This window comes from Henningerozyma blattae, chromosome 5, assembly GCF_000315915.1.
Source record: "Henningerozyma blattae CBS 6284 chromosome 5, complete genome".
Classification (NCBI taxonomy): Eukaryota; Fungi; Ascomycota; class Saccharomycetes; order Saccharomycetales; family Saccharomycetaceae; genus Henningerozyma; species Henningerozyma blattae.
This window is the reverse complement of record NC_020189.1, coordinates 543,918-560,877: the sequence shown is the minus strand read 5'-3', so window position 1 is coordinate 560,877 and position 16,960 is coordinate 543,918. Positions and strand designations below refer to the sequence as shown.

General features: G+C 32.4%; 7 protein-coding genes and 1 non-coding gene across 8 annotated transcripts; 4 read left to right on the top strand and 4 right to left on the bottom strand.

Moving 5' to 3' along the window:
- Positions 1-8: 8 nt before the first annotated feature.
- TPD3 (protein phosphatase 2A structural subunit TPD3) lies at positions 9-1,859 on the top strand (the record flags this gene model as incomplete). The annotated part of the gene is made up of 1 exon (XM_004180751.1): positions 9-1,859. The coding sequence occupies one exon, from the start codon at positions 9-11 to the stop codon at positions 1,857-1,859; it is 1,851 nt and encodes a 616-aa protein (XP_004180799.1).
- A 1,147-nt stretch (positions 1,860-3,006) lies between these two features.
- NGL1 (RNA exonuclease) lies at positions 3,007-4,173 on the top strand (the record flags this gene model as incomplete). Its single annotated transcript, XM_004180750.1, has 1 exon — positions 3,007-4,173. One exon carries the CDS (start codon positions 3,007-3,009, stop codon positions 4,171-4,173), a length of 1,167 nt encoding a protein of 388 aa, XP_004180798.1.
- A 262-nt stretch (positions 4,174-4,435) lies between these two features.
- On the bottom strand, positions 4,436-5,029 carry TBLA0E02250 (uncharacterized protein; the record flags this gene model as incomplete). The annotated part of the gene is made up of 1 exon (XM_004180749.1): positions 4,436-5,029. The coding sequence occupies one exon, from the start codon at positions 5,027-5,029 to the stop codon at positions 4,436-4,438; it is 594 nt and encodes a 197-aa protein (XP_004180797.1).
- Positions 5,030-5,668: 639 nt separating this feature from the next.
- On the bottom strand, positions 5,669-6,832 carry CYS3 (cystathionine gamma-lyase CYS3; the record flags this gene model as incomplete). The annotated part of the gene is made up of 1 exon (XM_004180748.1): positions 5,669-6,832. One exon carries the CDS (start codon positions 6,830-6,832, stop codon positions 5,669-5,671), a length of 1,164 nt encoding a protein of 387 aa, XP_004180796.1.
- A 414-nt stretch (positions 6,833-7,246) lies between these two features.
- Positions 7,247-8,671, bottom strand: DEP1 (Rpd3L histone deacetylase complex subunit DEP1; the record flags this gene model as incomplete). The annotated part of the gene is made up of 1 exon (XM_004180747.1): positions 7,247-8,671. The coding sequence occupies one exon, from the start codon at positions 8,669-8,671 to the stop codon at positions 7,247-7,249; it is 1,425 nt and encodes a 474-aa protein (XP_004180795.1).
- Positions 8,672-9,332: 661 nt separating this feature from the next.
- On the top strand, positions 9,333-10,166 carry SYN8 (syntaxin; the record flags this gene model as incomplete). The annotated part of the gene is made up of 1 exon (XM_004180746.1): positions 9,333-10,166. The coding sequence occupies one exon, from the start codon at positions 9,333-9,335 to the stop codon at positions 10,164-10,166; it is 834 nt and encodes a 277-aa protein (XP_004180794.1).
- Positions 10,167-12,616: 2,450 nt separating this feature from the next.
- Positions 12,617-12,690, bottom strand: TBLA0Etrna7I. Its single transcript has one exon. It is a non-coding gene; the product is annotated as a tRNA-Ile (tRNA).
- Positions 12,691-14,247: 1,557 nt separating this feature from the next.
- PRP45 (mRNA splicing protein PRP45) lies at positions 14,248-15,528 on the top strand (the record flags this gene model as incomplete). The annotated part of the gene is made up of 1 exon (XM_004180745.1): positions 14,248-15,528. One exon carries the CDS (start codon positions 14,248-14,250, stop codon positions 15,526-15,528), a length of 1,281 nt encoding a protein of 426 aa, XP_004180793.1.
- Between the last annotated feature and the right edge of the window lie 1,432 nt (positions 15,529-16,960).

The following is a 16,960-nucleotide window of genomic DNA, read 5'->3' as shown; positions in this document are numbered from 1 at the left end:
TTTCAATTATGAGTAACGGTGTAGCAGCAGGTTCAGAAATGACTGAAGATAAAGATTTATACCCTTTAGCGCTATTAATGGATGAACTGAAGCATGATGACATTAGTAATAGATTAGAAGCCATGAAAAAATTAGACACAATTGCCTTAGCCTTAGGCCAGCAACGTACTAGAGATGAATTGATTCCATTTTTAATCGAAGTTGCACAGGATGACGAAGATGAAGTGTTTGCTGTTTTGGCTGATGAATTAGGTGAATTTTTACCTTATATTGGTGGTTCTAAGTATGCTTCGCTATTATTACCACCTTTAGAAATTCTAGCATCTACTGAAGAAACTTTAGTTAGGGATAAAGCAGTTGCTTCATTGAATAAAGTTGCCAAAGAATTTCCTGAAGAACAATTATTACATGATTTTATTCCTTTAATTGAACATCTAGCTACAGCAGATTGGTTTTCTTCTAAAGTATCTGCTTGTGGGTTATTTAAATCAGTCATCATTCAAATTAAAGGTGATGCATTAAGAAAAGATTTATTAGGTCTTTATTTACAATTAGTTCAAGATGAAACTCCAATGGTAAGAAGAGCCGCAAGTAAACATTTACCAGCAATCATTGATCTTTTAACTGAAAATATTAATTTATCAACTAATGAAGATTGGGATTACATATCGACTATGTTTCAAAAAATCAGTACGGATCAACAAGATTCTGTCAAATTTTTATCAGTTGATGTTTTAATTTCTATAATGAAATTTTTTAACAAGAAAGGTGATTCTACACATTTCCAAAACCTGTTGACTTCAGCAATCAAATTAATTTCTGATGAAGCTTGGAGAGTTCGTTATATGGCAGCTGATAGGTTTGAAGAATTGTCATCACAGTTTGCTAGTAATCCTGAATTTATTAGTGAATTGATTCAACCATTTTTACATTTATGTGAAGATAATGAAAGTGATGTTAGAAAAGCTATTGCTAAACAAGTTCCCGGATTTGCTAAATTTATTAAAAATCCACAAGTTGTTTTAGAAAAAATAATGCCAGCCGTTCAAAGTTTAAGTATGGATGAAAGTGAAAACGTCAGGGCATCATTAGCTTTAAAGATAAATAATATGTCAGTTGTATTAACCAAAGAAGATGCCATTAATAACTTGCTACCAATCTTATTAAATATGTTGAAGGATGAATTTCCAGATGTTTGTTTAAATATTATTGGTAATTTGAAAGTAGTAAATGAAGTTCTTGGGATCAATATGTTAAGTGAATCTTTATTACCTGCTATCACAGAGTTAGCCAAGGATATCAATTGGAGAGTTAGAATTGCCATTATTGATTATATTCCAGTGCTTGCAGAACAATTGGGTGTTCAATTTTTCGATCAACAATTAAGTGATTTATGCCTTTCATGGTTATGGGATACAGTTTACTCCATTAGAGAAGCTGCTATTAAGAATTTAAGAAAATTGACTGAGATATTTGGATCTGATTGGTGTAGTCAAGAAATCATTTCAAGATTATTAAAATTCGACTCTCAATTATTAGAGAATTTTGTTTATAGATTTACATTATTAACTGCATTAACCACATTAGTCCCGGTTGTTTCATTAGAAGTTGTCACTGAACAAATATTACCATTTATTTCACATTTAGCAGATGATGCTGTTCCAAACATTAGATTCAATGTTGCTAAATCATATGCCATTATCATCGAATCATTAGTGAAGAGTGGCAAGAAAGAATACTTAGAACTGGCCGATAACAAAATCATGCCTTCATTGGAGAAGTTGACTGACGATAATGATGTTGATGTCAAATATTTCGCTAACCAAAGCATCACGAAATGTAGACCAATGTTTGCTTAAGAAAGCAGATTCATTTTCTATGATACTACCATATAATATACTATTCTATTTTTAACTCTCCTTAATCATATATACTTACATAATTTATTTTTTCTTTTGAATAAACAAAATTAACTAAAAAAAAAATAAAAAAAATAAAAAAAAAAAAGATAAACAAACAAGCAACAAAAAACACCTTTAGAATAATTAACAATACAAAAAGGTATTACATTATTGTGAGTCAGGTGGTTTCCTATGCACTCGACGAACTCGCAAGGGTTAGACGGACCATGTGAGACCTTAAACATTTATCTAAAAGCTGTATAGTACAAGCAAGATTACCAGGCTAGAACCTGACATAAAGAAGATAATATAGTATAATACAGTGTAATATAATATATAATATAAATTGACAGAAGATGTTTGTAATAAATTATTCAAGCTTCCCAATCCATAATTCCTAACATTATTGAGGCACACAAATGAAAAAATGAAAAAGAAAATAAACACAAATAAAGAAGATCCTTAATACGTCAGATCCTTAATACCTCAGTTCCTTAATACCTCAGTTCCTTAATACCTCAGTTCCTTAATATATAGATAAGCAATAACATAATCCTTATGGATTTGACCACGAAATCAATAAAATACACTTTTTCTTCTCTATATTCATTCTTGGACCCACATGACGTCATGGACTGAAAAGAACAGCCGAAATTTCTTTTTCTCAGGTCCTCGACCGACTCGGGGTTTTGTCAGCCGAAACGGGAAACACGCGCGCGAAAAACAGCAGTGGCCGATTATATTCGGAGTTTTAATTTTCTGTCGCGACGAACGGCGTACGGCGGAGCGTTTTGCATGTTCGTGGAGGCTAGATCGCATAGGATCGGGCAAAAAGCTAGATGAGATGTAAATGAATCGGATAACTATAATCTCGAGAAGAGGACGATGAGGTATTTAAGAATGATGTGTGGAGTGTGGGTGAAACCTGTAATATGATGTTTGGTTAGTGTAGGTTGGTTTACACTGTATTAGACTAAGTTCGACTACGTTTAAAGACACTAGACTGCGATAAAAGAGGCTGGATTGGATTAAACAAATAGCTATTCAAGACAGAAATATATATAACAAAAACAAAAAAAAAAAAAGCACAAAAAAACTCGTCAGGATGAGTGCAAAAGTCTTTTCAAGAAAGCTTATACCGACAGCAAGTCTGTCGAAAGGTGTACGAGGTCCTTCGTTGTCAATTCCTATACAACAACCACATCAAACACTTCCTGCTGCGAAGAATCCCACTTTCACCTTCTTGAGTTATAATATGCTGTCACCACATTATATGTGGCCACAGGTGTATACTTATGTTCCTCAAGAATATAAGGATTGGAAGTATAGACATAATTTATTAGAAAAGGAAATATTGGACAAGTACAGGTCTGATATCATGTGTGTTCAGGAGTTAACCACTATTGATTATTATTCGTTCTGGAGAGATTCTTTAAGGAAGGGCTTCAATTATGGTTCTCGGTTCATTGCCAAGAATCCTCCAAATTATTGGACAAAATCGTTAGTAGAAATGGACGGGGTCGGGATCTTTTATAATTTGGATATGTTTGATTACATCGGTTCTAGGAGCATCAATTTGAACGACTTGGCCAGTACTTTTGATAGAAAGGAATTAGATTATATGGCCGCTAAAGAAATTACTATTTTAAATGGGAACGGTGATGTCACAGGGAAAGAATCTCTTTACGAATTAGCCTTGAGTAAAAATCAAGTTTGCTTATTCGTCATGGTAGAACATAAAATAAGTAAAGACGTGTTTGTTATAATTAATACCCATTTATATTGGAAATATGAAGAAGTCAAATTGACTCAATGTATGATTATCATGAGAAAATTGGCCAAGATTGTTAATGAGTTATTATTCAATGCTGAAAGCAGAGATATGAATTATAATAAAGTGAAAATTCTGTTTAGTGGAGATTTAAATGATGGGTTTGATTCTAAAATCGTCCAATTTCTAAAAGGTAATAAAATTGAAAAAAGTGATGGATTGAAAATGAGAAATCCAATGGCTTCCTTTTTAAATCATTGTTGTTATGATGATTTATTAAATGATAGACAAAAATTCTTTGATAATACATGTTACTCGGGAAAATTAAAGGGGATTTTCGATTTTGTGTGGTATCATGACAGAGATTTCAAATTGAAAAATATTTTAAGTGGTATTGAAATTACAGAAGAATTAAACTTTTTAAATCAAGATGGCTTGCCCAATAGAGACCATCCAAGTGATCATATCCCACTTCTAATGGAATTTGAAATTTTACCATAGAATTTTTACATTTATTTTTATTAATTTGCATACTTCTTTTTTTTTTTAATTATTCGTCTCTTGCATTATTATACTGGGATTGTTTACTCTATATATACACACACCCACACCCACACCCGCCCATTTATATCTATATATCGTAATCAACTAACTATTAATTTATTTATTGGGTTTTATTTTTTTTTTTAACGTTTCAAGATTTTTAAACTAACTTACTTTATTTAGCAAATATATCGGAGGTATAGTAAAATATAAAATATGTCTATAAGATTGTCTTGGTAAACCTTCTGTAAACTAGGGAGAAGATTAATTGATATACACCTAAAATTACAGACAAAACAATAATTGGCACTTTTCTATAGGCATCAGAATCAATTGGAATTGAATTGGAAACTAGTAATATTAGATTTGTGAATAAACAAGAATATGAAATAAATGTTAATCCACAAACCAAATAAAAAGTATACCAAAACTTCTTTCTTTTAATTTTCTCATCTTTTAATAAAGGTGCGATTTCTGAATCATCTTCGTAATGATTAAATCTTGTGGAAACTCTATCCTTTGCATGGCAAATGAAATATGTAAATGTCATAATAATACTATTATTTAGATAACAGAAGCTGAAAAGCATATATTTTAGAAATTTCCAATGGAAGGATTCCAACTTACTATTACATAAACATAATAAAAGTGTTTTACTGCCAATGGAAAAAATTACAGTCATATCAAAGATACGATGTAATTGTTTAAACGTATTGATGATTTTTTCCTCTTTCTTGTTGACTTCGATAGTAAGAGTTTCGAGTTCAGAATCAGAAATATAATCTTGATTTATTTTATTTTCTTGTATTGACATTTTTGTCTTCTTTTTTTTTGTTTGTTTTTTTTTCAAAAAAATTTGAATGATGGATTGATAGTGACAAAGTTGAAAAGAAAAGTCAAATATTTATTCTTCGACAAGGTTAACGATTGAGCTAAATCAATTGTTTAAATACAAATTATTTTCTTTTTTTAAAAATAATATATCTCATATTTTCGTCTTAGTATGTTAATTCTTTCTCAGTTTGTCTTGATATATAAACATTTATAAACATATATTTTATTTTTTGGTATTTGTCTTCCAAATATGGAAATAATTCCCTAATAGAAATTCTATGATAATGTTTTTAATAATAATTGCAAATTTCATCTTAACATTCATTCATTCATTCATTCATTCATTACCTTAATTTTTATCACATATTGTTACCTAATTGTTACCTGCATTTTTCCCCAGCCGATATATATCATGTATATACCCGGCTCTTCATGCATGTTGCTTTTTTTCCCGTCTTGAAAAAAACACAAATATATTCAAGGGAATGTTTCTAAATAGGGATATAGAAGCTTGGCGGCATATTTTCTCAAAAAGGATTATTTATTGGATTATATAGAATAGGTAAATGCGTAAAAAATAACGTGTAAGGATATGTAAATATTTATATATAAATTAGTCTTAGTTCAAAGCTTGCTTGACATCGGCTAACAAGTCGTCGACATCTTCGATACCAACAGATAATCTGACCAAATCATCGTAGACACCAGTAGCTTCTCTGGCTTCCTTTGGAATACCACCATGTGTCATGACAGCTGGAACTTCCAATAAGGATTCAATACCACCTAAACTTTCGGCTAAAGTAAATAATCTAGTCTTTTGAGTGAATTTTGAGGCACCTTCAGCACCACCCTTAATTCTGAAGGAGATCATACCACCACCTAAACCGTCACGGTGTTGCTTCTTGACAATATCACGGTTTGGATGAGATTCTAAACCTGGGTAGTTGACAGCAATGACATTAGGATCTTGAGCCAAGAATTCGGCAATCTTTTGAGCAGAAAGAGAGGCTTGTCTAACTCTCAAATGTAAAGTCTTTAAACCTCTGTGAGCTAACCAAGCATCAAATGGAGATGGGATAGCACCAATGGCATTTTGTAAGAATTGTAATCTTTCGTAAATTTCCTTGCTGTTTGTAGCTAAGACACCCAAAACAACATCTGAGTGACCGTTGATGTATTTAGTGGCAGAGTGAACGACAATATCAGCACCAAAGTTCAATGGGTTGGATAAGTATGGGGATAAGAAGGTATTGTCGACAACAACCAAGATATCTTTGTTCAATTTCTTAACAGTATCAACAACTAATTGGATATCAGTAACCTTCAAAGTTGGGTTGGTTGGGGACTCGATCCAAACCAATCTAGTGTTTGGCTTAACCAAAGTTGGTAATTCTTCAATCAAGTTATTGGAAAAAGTAGATTCAACACCATGGGCATTGGCAACCTTGGTGAAGTATCTGTGAGTACCACCGTAAACATCACCAATAGAAATGGAGTGAGAACCTTGTGGCAATGATTGTAAGATGACAGCAGTAGTGGCAGAACCAGAAGAGAAGGCTAAACCATATTTACCGTTTTCCAAAGTGGCAATCGCTTCTTCCAAATTCTTTCTGTTTGGGTTTTGAGATCTGGAGTATTCATAGATACCGATTGGTTGGGATGGAGCAGATTGCTTGAAAGTGGTTGATAAAGAGATTGGTTCGATAACGGAACCATGAACATCGATATGGGCACCAGCATGGATAGCTTTGGTGGCGAATTTGTCAGTAGGTAAAACAGTCATGATGTGAGTATAGGATTAAAGTGTGATTAGATGACGCTATGCTGTTGAGAATGATGTCTTGACAAAACAAAAGAGAATTAGGAATCAATTGAGCCACAAAGACAATAATAGGGAAACTCACCCTATTTATATAGCATTGCGCTGGCGGCATTCACCTTGGGGGTTGGTCGTGGGTTGTGGATAATTTTTCACACATGCCAAATGGCCGTGGCGGCTGGGATGTGGTCAGCAAAAGTGTCCGCATGGCGAAAGTGTGGCGCCGCAGTGAAAAAAAAAAAAGCCCCGCCGCCACGTGACGTGGAAACACGGCAAGCGTCAACGTGTGGCACAGGCACCACGGCGGCAATCATTTATTTAGGCAACTGCATATGAATTTCTGCGGTGAATCATGATGTGTATGATGCCGTGTAGCGTTTACCCTGCACGTGACCCGTGTAGTACATTACGTAATGCAGCCAAATCGTCTGCCACTTCCGAGTCTCGTAGTGGTGCCAGGTCAGGTGCACCAGGGAAGCCGTGGTAGTAGCGGTCCAGTCCCTGTAAGTCACTTAGTTGGTTATTTAGACGCATACGGTCCACGATTACTTCCAGTTTGTCTACTGGGTTAGCACGGAACTTGAGTGCCACACCTTCAGCAGCCACATCCTCAGAAATTGGTTCTCCTGGGAGTCTTGGTTGAGCAGGACCCGCATATCCGGTAACACAGCTGAGTGTCACGTGCGCCACCTTGACAGGCACGTGATACACAGGCTCGGCAGATGGTGGGGCATCAATTTCACGACGTTCTTTGTTAATATCATACCATTGTTGGGTGGTATCTTGAAGTAACTGGGCACGCAGTTGGGTAGTACGGCGGTAGAAATCCTGGTGGACCATGGTTCTGGAAGCGTGAGTCTCTTTGCTGATACAATGCAGAGAGTATTTTTGCACATGGTATGCACGGCGCAACTTGTCATCACGAACGGCCTGGATGATCTGGTAGTAGGATTGTAGATCAGGGTGAGATCCATCAAGACACATTTTTAATTCTGTTTCTAACTTGGTTAGTTTATGTTCGTATAATCTTTGACGCACACTGGCAAAGGCGTGTTCTATTTGTGTCATTTCCTGTAGGGCATTCAAACGAATGGCTTCTTCATCAATAACAGGGGTTTGAGTCTTGTTCTGGCTTGGCTCGTCCTTCTTACCTAGGGGCACATCATTATCATTATCTTCTTCATCTCCTTCTTCTTCATCTGCATCACCTTCATTAGCAATGGTGTGATTTTCATTTGTAGATGGTACTTCATTTTTCTCAATAACGCTTTCACTTAGTTTAGAGTTTATTTCTTCATCATTACTTGGTTCTTTAGGGCTTTCATCAATAGGCTTATCACTTGAATTTTCTTTAGGGTGTTCTTCTACTTCCTTTTTTTCTATGAAATCTTCCTTCTTTTCTGTGAAATCTTCCTTCTTTTCTGCTGCTAATTCGTTTTGCTCAGTCAACACTGGCTTCTGCTCTAGGTGTTCAGGCTCTCTTGAACTTTCCTTAAGAGGATCTGAGTTTACTTGCTCATTTATACCCTCCAATGCACTTGCCACAACATTCGTACTGCTTTTCACATGGCTCTCCTTTAAAAGATCAGTAATTCTAGGCACGTCTCCTCCTCCTCCTTCTTTTTTCTCCTTAGACGTAACCCCATCTTTAGATTCCTCTAATTTTTCAGTCTCTGCATCGCTAGACACATTCTCCATATCTAAAAGTTTGATATCTTGCTTAATAGCATTGGAATCAACCGCACTCAATATACTCTCTTCATCTTCATTGAATGTAGCATTCCCGTTAGAATTACCTGTCATAACTTTAGATTTAACCTATTACTTCTCTTGAAAATTTTTCTTGATAGCTTAGATGCTTGAAAGGTTTGAATTTAAAACTTGTAATAACAATAAAAGAGATAATTAAAGAAAAAAAATCTTTTTGCAAATCCTTTTAGCTTTTTTATTTACCATTTTACTAGGTTATTTAAACTTCCCGGAATTCCTTCCGAAGTCAGGGTAAATAAGGGCACGGCGCTTAAGACAAGAAAAATGCCATCAAAAAAAAATATTTCTATAAATAAAAATAAAGAGGAAAATGTAATCATCTTCGTGTTACATTATTTAAGGCTTATTATACTAAAAAAAAAAAATTAATTATTAAATAAACGCGATGCAGATTCTTATTAAAGAATACAGATATTCATGGCTTTACCATTAGCTGTCTTACTACATTACTTATATTACGTAAATTGGTTATGTTACCTTTTGAAGGACGTGGCTGCTTTTGCATCTGAAGACCGGGTAATAGCTTTTATTTTCCTTTTTATCTTTTTCTATATACTAGTGAAATTACATCTACACACTAAAAAAGGATGATATGGATCCTTAACAATATATAAAAAATAGTATAAATGTATAAGAACTCCGATTAGATTACAAGAAATTTACAGATCATTATTTGTTACAATCTCTATTAATTATGGATTTGTACGATTTTGAAAAAAATAGATTAGTTGATTTGATAAATGAACGGAAAAGGCTAATTAATCTATTAAAGATAGAACCTTCGATTAGGGATAATGACCAAATAGATCTTCAATTGGGGAAAGTATTCGATATTTTAGATTCAAATGATTTTAAGTCATCAGCTTCTAAGAATGAAATCGTTTTATCAGATTTAAAGCAGTTAATTCTAGATATTCCTGATTTAGATTTGAACAGCTATTTAATTAGAATTGAAGATATTGGAAAAGATATTCGAGAGTATAAACAGCGGGCTGAACAATCTAAATATTCTGATATAAATGTGAAAAAGACAGTAAAATTTGATGAAGATTCGATTAAAAACAGTACTTGGAAAGAACAACAAAAAGATAGTAATGATGAATCACCACTTCTAGATGATTTAAACACTTCGACAATTGACTATAATTTTCAGCCTTATACAGATAATCCAACATCGAATACAAATACCAATACTAATGCATTTGATCATAGTTTGCTTTCAAATCAAGAAATATTTGAGAATAATCAGACATTACTAGACCAGCAAAATGTTCATCTAGAAACATTAGCGTCAAGTGTAGGCAAAGGAAGAAATTTAGCAAAAGATATAAATTCGGAAGTTACTGATCAGAATAATAATTTACTAACAGATTTAGAAAGGCTCGTAGATAATAGTCATAGGAGGTTGGGTAGAGCTACAACAAGATTAGACGTTTGGGACAGAGCCAGTAAATCCACAAGATCTTGGAGTAGAGGCTGTATTATTGTTGTTTTGGTTATTATTTTAATTTTATTAATGCTGATATGAAAAATTACACTAAAAATAGTCGAAAATTAGTACTAATACAATATTTAACCAAGTTTTGTAGATCAGATGGCATATATTTGAATGTAATAATAGTATCTAGCTCCTTCAATATTGAATCAGACTAAAAATCAAAAATTAAAATTCGTTGTATCACAAGGCATACTAATATTAGTATACAAAGAATATCCCTAGTTCAATGTCACCAATCATATTGTACAGTGTTTATGCTTTGTTTTAATTGCATGCTTATTTTCCCCTCATCATTTGACGAATCTGATTTACTTCTCTTTATGCTGTAAAAAAAATACAGCTGCAGAAGAATAAATCGCCAGCATTGTATGATAATGCATTTTTTTTCTTAATTTTTACTTCCCAAGAGGATTTGTGAACTAAGATTTACCATTTACCGCCAAATAACTAGTGGCATGTTCAACACCCTAACACAAACCCCCGTAAAGATACATAGATATAAGATATCTTATCGATAAATACAATATAAATTTATCACTACTGACTCTACTGTGTTAATAATAATTAGACTGCTCCTAAAGAAAATTCGTTCTCGACTGTCAATCTTTAAGCTTGTGTAATATATACTATAATTATCATGAACTTTTCATGTTGTAGTAAGCCTATAGCAAACACTAACATATTTCTATGAATCACAGAGGCTTATATCAGGCAGGCACACTGCAATTACAGCTTAGAATTTCGCTAATCTAATCTTATCCAGATGTTCAGTTGCGAAAAAAAGGTATAGCAAATCAATATCATCAGTACCATAGTTGTTGGTATGGGTACAACTACATATTGATAGTTTATGGTCAAACTTTATTTTACATCACTATATTTGAACAGTTTCTTTCATAGTTACGTATATATTATCGCAAGCTTTTTCTAAAGGTTTGGTGTTCTATTTCTCCTGTATGAAACAAGTGGCATTTAATTCAAATTTTGCATACAGACTGAGGTGTTACTACTGATTTTTTACAGCATATAACTTAAACTCTAGCTGTTGCAGATTACAATTTATAAAATACTTTATATATAAAAAAGAAATATTGGGTGACTCTTGTATCTTCTTTTTCTTTCTCTAAAGTTCCGTATATATAGTATACCTACTGTCTACCATCTAAAAAAGACAGCCGTAATTATCATATTTTATGGTTATTTTGCCTTTTTTTCTGACGTTGTTTCGTAGCTTTTACCGCCAGTAAAAGTTTAATATCAATGCTATTTTTTCAAATGATTAAGAAAGTAATAAGTACACTATATACACAAAAAAAAAAAAAAAAAAAAAAATCATAGGTTTTTACAATAATAGATAATGACAACTTTAATTAAAATTAGTTTTGGTTCAAATCTGAAAAGTACCAAAATATTATAATTGTGGAAGATTTAGACGAAGCATATTACGGGCATCTGATCAGGTCATATTATCAAGAGGATATATATAAGATAATATATTTGTGAATGAGTTTATACTAGAAAGTGCACGAAAGAATATATTTATAGATAAGATGAGGACTTAAGAGATACAGAGATATCTAAGAAGTCGCAGAGGACAAGAGATCGAAGGTGATCAAAGAAGTGAGGCTGTAGGCTCAAGACTAAGTTAAGGGCAGGGCGGCTTTTAGAAGCTTACACCTGAAAGTGGGATGATAGGTAAATGTTTAGGTACCATATTACTATCATTGGCAGAGACTATACGGAAGACGTGATCTATTAATTGGAACGGCTGTTATAATTCGGCTCGTTAAGAGTTATCTTCCAGAGCACCAGTTCTGAAGAGAACATATATATTATTTCCGAGAAGCATGTGTCTGAGAAGACACAGGTGTTATATAAGAGGAATGCTCTGTGAAGATAGATATTCAGAATGAGTATTCTGTTTAACGAAACAATCTAATTTCATATTAATTCCTAGTTCTAACTGAAATCTGAATAACGTAGACAGATTTATAGTAAGAATTATTATATATCATAGCTAAATCTACGACAAAATAATAAGTTAGTAGCAAAAGGATATCACTGGGGGTAGCAGAGAGAAATAGTGTTTCATATCACGTGACATGTTATATTCGAGTGTAACAATTTTAAACTTTGCTACTCCCAGTGGTATAATTTTTTAGCTGCTAGTTTAATACTAACTGTTTATTAAACTATACAACTATATACCTGAGCCTATGTAAGTTAAATATTATTATTATTACATTCCGATTTGTTCACTATACACTTCCATCTTTTGTATTTCATTCTTTTTGTTTTCTAGTTCTTACTTCTTTGTTCTACTTTAACCCTCCAGTTTATTCTTTTAGCTTTAGATTCTTAAATAGAATTTATGTTCATGATTCACTTGCTTGTTAATCTACATGTTCATTCCGTTATCACGTGATCATGATTTATACACGTTACTATCGCAGCTCACACTACGTGACAAGTTAAAAAATTGGTTCCTAGCGGGATCGAACCGCTGATCCCCGCGTTATTAGCACGATGCCTTAACCAACTGGGCCAAAGAACCACTTTTTCCTTGTTTTTTTGGATAAACATTCAGATGACTAATAGCATAGCAGAATAAGCTTTATTCCATTAACAAACTGTAAATTTTCATAGAGAAAGTAATATTTTGATAAGATACCTGACCAAGAAGCTCAAGATATTCAAATTACTGGGATTCAAGAGAGTTAGACATTGTTATACTGTGTTTAAGATGTAAATACGATTACTTTATTTAGACATATATAGTAAATAATATAATTAAAATGAATATATTTCTTAAATAGTGTTTTTTGATATAAACAGAAAAACACATTTTAAACAATAAGTCACGTGATAAAAAGTCTTTTACCTCTTAATACAAAATGATATAATCATATTCCAGCAATCTGAACATAATTTACTACAATAAATAAAGCCATTTCTATGTGAATATTTTAACTTACCTCTATTTGATGACTCTATAGGCTTTTTAAGCTGTCGCGTCCTAACATTGTATCTGGTTACTTTTCAGTTCTATCCTATAAACTTTAATCTCAGTTATTGTTTTTGGCTGATATTTATGTAGGTATTATATATTACTTCTTAAGTGCTTTTCAATTGAACTTCATTTAGAGAGTCTTCTTTTAGGAAGAGGAACATCAAGTGAGAAGCATATCCTCATTTTATGGCTTTATACCCTAGCATACTCTAATAGTCATCTAATTTACTAATTGCTCTTTTATTAATAGAATATTTGTTCCAGCTAGATAACCGATTACTTACAGTATCTCTATTATTAATTGCCCCTAGTATTGCAATATACTATTATCACTCCTTTTTTTTCTCTTTCTAATATTGTATTTTCTTTATTGAGCTACGAAGCATGCTATTGCTAATTGTAACATAGGTACGTAGAAACACTATTTAAATACTGCCTAGGAAGGTAGCAACTTTAATACTGATGATAGATAACACTCTGTACATCCATTAATTGTTAAATTATCTATATGCCAAGGAGTAAATAATTATCTGGTAATTATGGTATTTGTCTAGGATTGATGTTGGGTTCAGTTAAAAGTTTTTTTTTCAGTCCAAATATATATATATGCAGAAAGAGAGAGGAAAGATTCAAAACTTACTGTTTAGCATAACTATAAACTTGCAAGTTTAAGCCCTATATCATCCTGGAGATTGTATTCAATTCTTAAAGACTGTTATACCTATGTTAAATCTATTAATGAGGAAATATTCTGTAGACCAATGATATAGAAAACTAATTAATATTTTTTCTTCAATCTAGTACAAAGAATATGTAATAAATTAAACTAACATGCAATTAGAGGGAAAGTATATTACACCCATAATAAAGTTAGAAATCAGGGTTTACAAATGTAGCCGCGCAATATTTACTTACACTTTTGCTACTTTCCGAAATTTTTTCAACAATACTAATGAGTGTGGTGTACGGTTTCCGAAAAGTGAGAACTTATATAAGTTTATTTTAAGTGTACTATTATACAAAATTATCCTGGACAATCAGTGAGATAAAACTTTTAGCAAATAATTTTTATTGTAATTTCTAACAAAGAATATTACAATAATGTCCTTTACATCTAGACTGCCATCTCCAAAAAACACAAAAACTAATAAATCTACTTATCGTATACGGCAACAATTAATCAATAAATTCAAGGCTAATGTATTATCCCAAGATTTTGACGAAAAATCCAGGATATTAGACTCACAAGTCTCAGAGCACATCAAATTTAATGATTTTGTTCCACTTAGACAGAAAAATTTCAACTTAGAAATTCCATTACCAACTGAAGATGAAATAAATGATACCTATAATCGGACAAAATTGAAATTAGAAGAACTGCTGTCAAATCTAAATACAGTGAATGCCTCTATGCCTAAAAATTCATTAAAAGCTAACAGAAATTCGTATGATGTCGAATACAAGTCTAAAAACCTTGGTAGCGATGCGTCTGAATCTCGCAATATTCGCATTATCGAGCATGCCAGTGATCCATTGCAGCCCAACATGATTAAACAGAAAAAAAACCAACTACTCCAAACTGATGAATCAGATATACCTATTTTACATAAAACAGGTGAATCTGATAGACTATTACTGTCAAAAGAAGAAAAGGCAGCATGGAATATTCCATCTGCGATATCGAATTGGAAAAATCCTAACGGGTTTGCAATTGATTTGGATAAAAGATTAGTGTCAGATAAGAAAAATGATCCTCAAGGTATTAAATCCCTTGAAATTAGTTCGAAATTTGAAGATATTTCTAATGCCCTAGAGGAGGCTGACAAGAAGGCTAGAGAAACATTAAAAATGAAGGCAATGGCTAAAAAATTAAAATTAGAAAAAGAAGAAATGGAAAGGGAAGAGAAACTTAAGCAATTAGCTGTGAAAGTTCATGAAGAGAGACGGCAATATCATAGAATTAGGAATACTGACCTTAGCTATAGACATAGAGAGGATAATAGAAGAATAAAGAAGGACCGATATGAAAGAAAAGTAAAAAATTCTGAACAAGGTGTGCTACATAGCTTTAGAACTCTTTCTGAAACAGATGGCAGAGATATTTCTCAGAAAGTTACTTTGGGTGCTACAAAAGCAACTGAAACTCCAGAAGTTCAGTATGATTCTAGATTGTATTCTCAAGGTGCTAAATCGAATGCAAGAATCCATGAGGATCAAACTTATCAGAGTCCTTTGTTTGCCCAACAGAATATCGATAGCATATACAGGCCTAATTTGATTAAATTTAACAATGAGCTCAGTGAAGGAGGTTGGAAAGATACTAAAATTGGGAGACCTATTGAGTTTACAGATGCTGATAGTGAAAAAGAATCTCCAAATTGATACTTTTTCCTTAATATCATCCTATTTAAAAACTCACATGGAATTAATACGACATATATTCCTGTATGCTATGGTACAAAATACTTTAATATTTTCATGTTGGCATGCTTAGATTCTTTATTTAATACAAAATATTATGTAATACCAGAATAATTTTCTTAAAAATATTATCATAATAAATGATTAACATTTAAAGTATTAAATTCTCTAAATTTTATAACGGCCTAGTATATCGGTCATTTAGGATGATTATTACCCAACAATTTAAGTATAATAGTTCTTACATGAGAGGGAAGATGCATAAATATTTTAAAATATTTTAAGGAACGTTTTTAAAAAGTACCTCAAGAGGAACTGCGATGTAGTAGTAAAATATATTACGGAAATAAATTTATTGATTTGAGTACTATCACCATCTCTGAACCTCTGCTAATTAAAATTTAATTATTTAATCTGGCATTACAACCACATCTCGAACCACATTATCTATCAGATTTATATACAATATCTAAATACATTGACTTAAGTCAGAATCGCAGCGATGAAAATACACATTAAATGTCTACGAATTATTTAGGCAATCTAATGGTAAACTGAGGCTTTACATATACAGAATGTGTGTCTAATTTAAAAAAAATGTACCATTTTTTATGGAAGGTGAACGAAATATACCATCTATTAATTAGTTGATCAATTTAAACTTATGGTATCAGTAAAAGAAATGTAAGAATAATTGCAATAAAGATTTCATGAAAGATAAATAATATTTTTAACACCTGTCACGTGACAATGATGCGGTATGTCGAGTAGCTAGCATTTGCTGCTAGCGAAAATCTTTAAATTCCGTAAATATTTCGATGAGCAAGAAGATGTGAATAAAGTTAAGTGAAAAGAATGAGAAAATAGAGGGAAGAAAACCATCATCAATAAGAAAAGCACAGAACAGCATGATATACGAAACTAAATACCGAAAGAAATAATTTTATTTTTTACTCTTTATTTTTTATCTTTTATCTTTTACTTTTATTGTTACCTTTAAATTGTTATTTCAATTTTTATTATTTTTATTATCAACAGTTATTTTGTTATCATCAGTTATTTTATTATCATCAGTTATTTTGTTATCATCAGTTACTCTTTTATACTGTTATTTATATTATTATGTGGTAGATCCAGTTAGGGCATGTGACCAAGTGCCTGTTGGGTCACGTGGTCAGAAGCTAGACTTTGGAGCATATACAGATGAATAAGTATGTAGCTTGAAAATATGCACGGGAAGAATGTATTCCGAAAGAGAATAGAGTAATCTATCATCAGGTCTTAAGAGATACAGGAGTATCTACGAAGACAGGAGATCTGAGATGATCTACAGGGCGAGCCTGTAGATATCAGATACAAGTTAGGAGTAGGTTAACTTCTGAGTTAACTCTAC